This window comes from Chelon labrosus, assembly GCF_963514085.1.
Source record: "Chelon labrosus genome assembly, chromosome: 2".
NCBI lineage: Eukaryota > Metazoa > Chordata > Actinopteri > Mugiliformes > Mugilidae > Chelon > Chelon labrosus.
This window is the reverse complement of record NC_140338.1, coordinates 22,395,698-22,403,231: the sequence shown is the minus strand read 5'-3', so window position 1 is coordinate 22,403,231 and position 7,534 is coordinate 22,395,698. Positions and strand designations below refer to the sequence as shown.

Genomic DNA, 7,534 nt, shown 5'->3' with positions numbered 1-7,534 from the left:
CAACTTCCAAACAGTAAAAATATAGCAATGGATTATTCATATTTTGGTGCACAAATAAAGTTGGGCTGTCTTTAGTAGAGTCAATTTTTGAGAAGCAGTTTCAAGACCAAAGTTACAGCAGCTATTAATGCAACTGTTTCTAACTGGAATATGTGCCCTATCAGCTGGCTGGAGAAAGTTTTGGAAAGGACAATAAACCATTTAGTTTTATTTGACTGGCCTCCAGGAACATTCATCTATAAACACTAACAATGTCAGAATACAGGGGAACCTGCCATTTGAATTGTATCCTAATTTAAATACCTTGGCTTATACTTATATAAAAACACCGTAAATAATGAGACATTTGTTCATTCCTATTTCTATTTGACAGACTAATAGTAAATCCTGCGGGCTACACCCAGAGTTTTACACTGGACGTTGGGGGGTGGGGGGTGGGGGTTTTATCATCCTGAACACAGTTGTCCTAATCCGCTCTTAGAGGATAGAGGCTTAGTGGGACTTCAGGTTGTGTTGACCACTACTTGTCTAAGAGACAACTATCCAAACATCCAGGACCTTTTTATTTTCTTCTTTCAAGTACGGTGTTGAATTATTTATTTTTTTAGATAAACACACCTTCGTGTCTGCGGCTGGTTTTCTGGCTCCGGCAACTTTCTTCAGGTCAAATCTCTTGGAGTAACTGAAGGAGCGTTTTCTTTCCACGGGGCTAATTTGGAGGCCATTTTAATAGCCGTGTCAGCTAGAGGAAACATAGCTCTCTGAGTCCAGGGCTTTTCCTTCTATCTATATATCAATTATTTACATTTTTTTTTATTGAACCAACACTTCTCAAAATGAAGGACCGACTGGCACAGCTCAAGGAGGTGGGTAACATTTATTTAAACCTGGGCCACTTATTTGTCATATTTACTCTGTGGAAGCACCTGTTGCAAGTACAGGCCCTACCTCGCCTGTAACGTGAATCTAATGGTTGAAGGAATCTATTTGACAGAGAATCTTATTAAAGACCACACCTTAGGGAATACTACAAATAAAACGTATTTGTAAGTAAGCTATGTAACTCTCTTATTGACTACATTCATTTTCACATATTGGGGAGGTTTCCGGAGTCACGTACGGCGTAGCTGAACAGCTTTAAAATATAATCAGAGGTGTGCCAAAGGATGGCAAGAGTGCATGTGAGGCACACATCCATTTAACCTGCAAAAGGTGTCACATGACAGTGGCACACATGTAGCTGCAGATGAACCAAAGTGCCTTCGAAGCGAAGGCTGTGGAGATTTGTGGGGATCTGATCAAACTGGATTGTTTTGATCTGGTCCGTGTCTGTGTTATTACAAAAATACATAAGGTGGTCAAAATTCCTAATTCTCAAGTTCAGAGGTGATCCTCTTTTCAAACGTGTGTCTGTTTTTAACAAATGTGTGTACGTGTTTAACAGAAGAGTGACACGGCTGGCGAGGATATTGAGGTTCCCATAGAGAACCAGGCTTTTATGGATGATTTCTTTGCTCAGGTAATAACACACTATGTCTGTCTATTGCACTGCACATTTTTTAAAAAAACAGATGCTTTTGCTTACTGACCTGCGTGTGTGTGTCTTTCAGATTGAAGATATCCGCACGAGCATCGACAAGATCGATGAGAGCGTCACAGAAATCAAAAAACTCTACTCCACAATCTTATCGGCCCCCACATCTGATCAGAGTGAATGTCTCCCACACTCACAAACACAAGTTGGAATTATTGTTTTCATGTCTGTTGCCCTCTTTTACCTCTTTAATAATTTTCTTGTTCCCACTTTCTCTTCTAGAAACACAGGATGATGTTGAAGCCCTCACCAATGAGATCAAAAAGTCGGCCAACAATGCAAGAAACAAACTTAAGAGTCAGTATTTATTCTTTTTATGTTATTGTGCTTATGTTTTTTGTTTTTTCGTGCGTCTTGAGACAATCCAAATTCTCTAAAACCATCAGATCAAGCACTAAGGTGATGGTGGACAAGGAAAAACTTTGAGAGCTATGCCAGCATAAGTGGAATACGGTTCATAATTATGTATTCACATGTTTGTTTGTTTTTTATTCATGTGCTTGGTGGTGCAATAGGATCTCATTTAAGTCACAGGTTGTTATACTCTCCTGTGAAAGGATGGAAAGGAAGAGTTGAGGGAGGGGTATTCAGCTGATTATAGGCACTAGCTGCATCTAAATCTTACACACTGGATATTTAAATGCTGGCAAACATGTAAGTAACCAGTGTCTTAAAGACATTTCATCTCTAATTGTAAAGCAGATGACTTCAGAACGCTGGGAAAACAAACAATCACTTCACGAGCACATGGCACAACACAGGAGAGCCTACTCAGTCAAAACATTATGTTGAATCAACAGTTGAAGTTTATTTCTGAGTCAACAACAGACAAGTATGTGTAGTTAACTGGACTGTGTGTGTGTGTGTGTGTGTGTGTGTGTGTGTGTATCCATCAGGTATCGAACGCCAGCTTGAGTCAAACACAGATGAGAGGGCCTCAGCCGACCTCAGGATACGCAAGTCACAGGTTAGACATTAAATCCACTTTGTTTGACCTAACCTATACAGTCTAGAGAAGTGGAGCTCAAACATGAAGATGTGTCCGTTCACCTATAGTGTTCATATATTGTTTATTTCTAAATAGGGTGGAAATTCAAATGTGCCAAGAAATGTAATCTGTGCTTTTTGTCTTCCTATGATGTCCGCTGTAAAGAAAAATGATTTTTTGGTGTATTTTTTGCTGCTTGCTGGTTTACTGTCAAACTGGTCCACAAGCGTCATATATTGTTCCATCTATTACATTGAATATGAGTAAATGTACCAAAGCTCTGGAAACTATTCAAGAGGTGGGATACTTTTTATTGGCAGTGTAAGAAGCAATGCGTATAAAGCATTGTTATATATTATTTATTGTTGGTATAAAATGGTCAGCTTGTTTTTAAATGGCATTAATTAAAACATTTGTCATGTTATAAATTGTGTTTCTTTCCCCGCAGCACGCGATCCTGGCCAAGAAGTTTGTAGAGGTGATGACAAAGTACAATGAGGCTCAAGTTGACTTCAGAGACAAGAGCAAAGGACGAATCGCAAGACAGCTGGAGATCAGTGAGTTACAGCTGACTATTTTGTAAAACCTCAACATGGACACACTTCTTTGCTTATTTTGGACACAGTTTTAGGAGTCAGGGGAGTTTCAGTCCCCGTCTCCATCACAGCAACACATTCATAGTCGTACAGTCAGAAATGGTTTTATATCTTCAATCAGACATAGTGGTCTGATTGGTCTTCTACTCACTGTACAACAGTAATTTAGAGTTATTACCATTTTCATGGTGTATTATAACATGCAACTATGCACATTTTTAAATTGTTTGATATGTTTTTTATTGAATTTCATCTTTCAGTCCCTTTCCCTTTTCTTTATGTTGCATCAATAACAATTCATATTATCTAAAGATGCTTTAAAGAAACTACAGCCTGATATGTATATAAAATACAACAGTATGTGTGGTCTACTGGGAGCAGGCTTGGTTGTAACCAAATCTCCCAAGGGCCAAATGGTATTAACACTAAATGGGTATGCAATCACATTTTACATCGGTGTCTATTGTAGTATTAGGGCATATTGTAGGTTATATAGATTAGAGGATGCTACAGACAACAAAGTGAAGACATGTGGTGTTTTCATTAGAAACAATGAACAACCAATGAAAACTGAAAGGGTCAGGGTACATCTCCACAGTACAGTATGATGTATATTATACCAGAATGGGCAGCAACAGATTTCCGTGTCATGACCGCTGACGTTGAATTATTTAAAACACCAGCATAACTCTGTTATCGTGCAACAGCGGGGAAAGCAACAACTGACGACGAACTGGAAGAGATGCTGGAGGGGGGCAACTCGGCTGTCTTCACTGCTGGGGTAAGACCGCGAGGATCTGTATACAATACAACATACATACGCAACACTATGAAAAATAACACAACCACAGCTGAAACTATTTCTATAATCAGTTAACCTGACCTTTTCAAATGGTGGAATTTTCTACTTTTCTTTGTTTTACTTGATGGAAAACAAACTCTGTTGTTGAGTCAGAGAAATTGTGAACGTTCTTACTATTTTTGAACATTATATACATGGAGCAATGAATGTGCAGGAACTAAAACAACAAAACATGTACATTTGTGGTATATGGAACTTAGTAACTCCGAGGAACTGTCTAAACAAAATTGTATGATGCGCTCAACTACTTTATAACAAGGCAATAATTAACCATTAGAAGTAATCTTGTCATTTTGCTGCTGTTATCTGCCCCGCCCCCCAGATTATGGACTCTAAGATCAACCAGCAGGCCCTGAATGAGATCGAGGCTCGCCACAAAGACATCATGAGGCTGGAAAGCAGCATAAAAGAGCTCCATGACATGTTTGTCGATATCGCTATGCTGGTGGAGAACCAGGTACATGCATACAGCAGTGACACACAATGACACCATTACACTGTGAGCCTGCAAACACGTGAATAGTCCACTCTGAAGATTTCTCCTTGTAATCTGAAGAAGGGCTCATTGTCCTGTCAAACCTGCCAAACCTTGAAAGGCTTACTTTAAGATGTATTACCACTCATCTAATTGGCTTCTTTAGTTCTAAATGACTGGTACGGAGTTTAGGTGTATAGGTTCTTGTTTTTTCCAGTTGCCTATAGTTCAATGCAGGCATTCATTATCCAGAATGGAAACTCGGCTTGCAGTCAGTGGCACAAGATAAAGAGTCAGCAATTGAGAAGTCTGAAGTCTATGACGACAGTAGAGTTAGGGCCTCTAGGCCAGAGGTGGTTGATGGCCTGCCTCTCAAAGGTCTAAAGTCACTACAAATTGTGGGATATTTATTCTTGGGCCCTGGTACTATGCAGGATGTCTTTCAGTGCTTGGCCACCCTTTGTAGCACCTGGGAGACGTCAGAAAGTTGCCAGCACTCCTGCCAGATCCTCCTTTGGGGTGACGTCAAGTTCCCTGGCTCTGCTGATCGGAGTGGATCTAAACTAAAACTAAAAACTACGATTTACAGAACCCTTTCTATAACAAATACAACTATAAAATATAAATGCAGCGACATAAAAGGTAACTAGTTAACAGTAAACCAGTAAAAGGGTAACGAGCTGTGTCTGGCTGCCACGCGCTGCAGTGCCTCATGCTTGAACAGGGTCAGTGCAGGGGAAACAACAGGTTTTACAGCCGTTTTTAGTTCTATCACACTTGAACTGCGGTACTCTAAACAGGTTTATTTGTTAATGCAAGTGAAAATGAACAGAAACTAACCAACTAAATCAGACTTTGTAGCTTTGCTTTACACCATCAGCTGGCTAGCATGTCAGCGATGTCAAGCATCTGTGTTGGCATCCATCCACATCTGCCATCCCGGTGGTGAGGTCAGGATAAAGCGGTCCCTTTATGGTGCCGTTAGGATTATTCTGTTTTTGCTGCGTCCAGTTAAAACTTTCTGGTAAAGGACAAAAAACATACTGACTGAAACACTTCAAATCATCTCAACAACTCAAAACATATATTTTTAGACCTGCTTACTCTGTCTAAAGCTGTTATGCCTTTATTTCAGTATACTTTTTAATTAACTTTTATTCTATTACATTGTTTGATTTTTGTTTTATATTTTGCTGTTTTGTATTACTGTTAAGGGTAACAGTACCCCCAAATGAGATGTATTGTTCTTCTTCTTCTTTATATTCTTCTTCTTCTGCTATTACTAAGTTGTAGCCCTGTGACATACTCCTTCCTCCTATGTAACAAGGCCATAAAAGAAAAAAACATGAGTCAGACCACTTTTATATTTATGCACAGGGTCGATCTTTCTGTCTTTTGTGTTCTTTCCTCTCACCTCTTGCTGTGCCCCTGGTAGGGTGGCATGATTGACAGAATTGAGAGCAACATGGACCAGTCCGTGGGCTTTGTAGAGAGGGCAGTGGCCGACACCAAGAAGGCAGCCAAATACCAGCAGGAGGCACGCAGGGTGAGTCGGAGCTAATTTAACTCATTTATGAGCTGTCTTTCGTCTAACCAAACACAGTGGTGCATCTGACTTAGGACGAGGATGTGGCAAGTCTTTTCTTGGAAAATGAAACCTTGTCCAGTGGGCCTCTAAGTATTCGGCTTAATCTGAGCAAACGCAATGCTCTGCTTCAAAATCCTCAATAAATGCCAGTTCCATTGTCAGCCACAGTCCAATATGTCCAGACCATAACAGAAAAGGCCTTTTTTTTTTGCTTATGTTCTTACAACGGGCTTGCATTTTAGCTAAGTCCTGGTGTCCTTCTCATGAAGTCTTCTCTGAATGCTGGACAAAGACGCACGTTCCCAGAGAGCAATCTTGACTTGCAGTTATAAATATTTCTCTCATTTCTCTCAGTCATGCAAATAATTTTCTCTATTCCAGAGAACAGCTGTTTCTCACCTGCCTTTGATGAACAAACCCTATTGTTTAACTGTAGCAAACCTTCTTCACTTACATGGTCCAGTTGCTTTTTAACCCCTACTATTTTAGGCCTTTTAAAAGAGTTATGCTGTATCTCCCACATAATTCTTCATGTGTTGACACTGACCCACTGACCTTGTCTAACCCTTCCACTACCTACTTTCCAGAAACAAATGATGATCTTCTGCTGCTGCGCGATTTTGGCCCTCATCCTTGGTTCGTTTGTCTACAGCTTCTTCAAATAGAAAACATGAATGTGGGTACCCTCTGGCTGAGTCTCCGCTGTACGGGATAAGTTGGAGCAGAAGTGCTCTCACACGATCCTAATCTCAGTTTACTGTGATTTCAAAACAATAGAAATAAAGGCTGCACATATCTTTGCATTCATTATCAGTTTTCCTTATCAAATTCTTTATGGCAACCTTCTTAACCTTTACATGGTTTTCCAGATTTAAATTCAGCACAGTTTCTGAATCACTGCAGTTCTATTCAAATGGAACTGAGCTTTGAGGGATATCTGCCCCACATCCACCCTGTTGCAGTATTTTTATGGTATTAGGTGTTAAAGTTTCTCTTGCTGGTGTGTAACGTATGAATGAGTCCAATAATCAAAGAGTATTTCAGTGACACTGAGGAGTCAGTCAGGATTCACTATCACAATGAAACCATGAATGAGATGATAAAAAAAGGCTGTCATATCATATCCATGAAACAACTGAAATGTTTTATGAATACACGAGGAATTAAAAGTTGTTGCTGTTAACGTAAGTGAAACCAACCTCAGAACAGATGTCCCGCATCCTGATGCACATCTCCAAAGTCAGTATCGTAAGTATTGAAACAGCTGTTGTTGTTGTATTATTTCTTTTTTTTTTTTTTTTTTTTGTATATTTGTATGTGCGCTATTATGTGCAACCATACTTCTGTGCCAATACTTATGCTATCGACTGCATCTCATTACACAATTCATATCATATTGCGGATACGCACCCCCTATAAGTCCCTAGTGGG

At 39.7% G+C, this 7,534-nt stretch overlaps 1 protein-coding gene across 1 annotated transcript; it reads left to right on the top strand.

Annotated features, from left to right (window-relative positions):
* Window positions 1–836: 836 nt before the first annotated feature.
* On the top strand, window positions 837–7,294 carry stx3a (syntaxin 3a; the record flags this gene model as incomplete). Its single annotated transcript, XM_084556462.1, has 10 exons — window positions 837–866; window positions 1,445–1,519; window positions 1,611–1,710; window positions 1,817–1,891; window positions 2,491–2,561; window positions 3,031–3,139; window positions 3,886–3,959; window positions 4,363–4,497; window positions 5,951–6,061; window positions 6,691–7,294. The coding sequence occupies 10 exons, from the start codon at window positions 837–839 to the stop codon at window positions 6,766–6,768; spliced, it is 858 nt and encodes a 285-aa protein (XP_084412588.1). The 3' UTR covers window positions 6,769–7,294.
* Window positions 7,295–7,534: the final 240 nt, after the last annotated feature.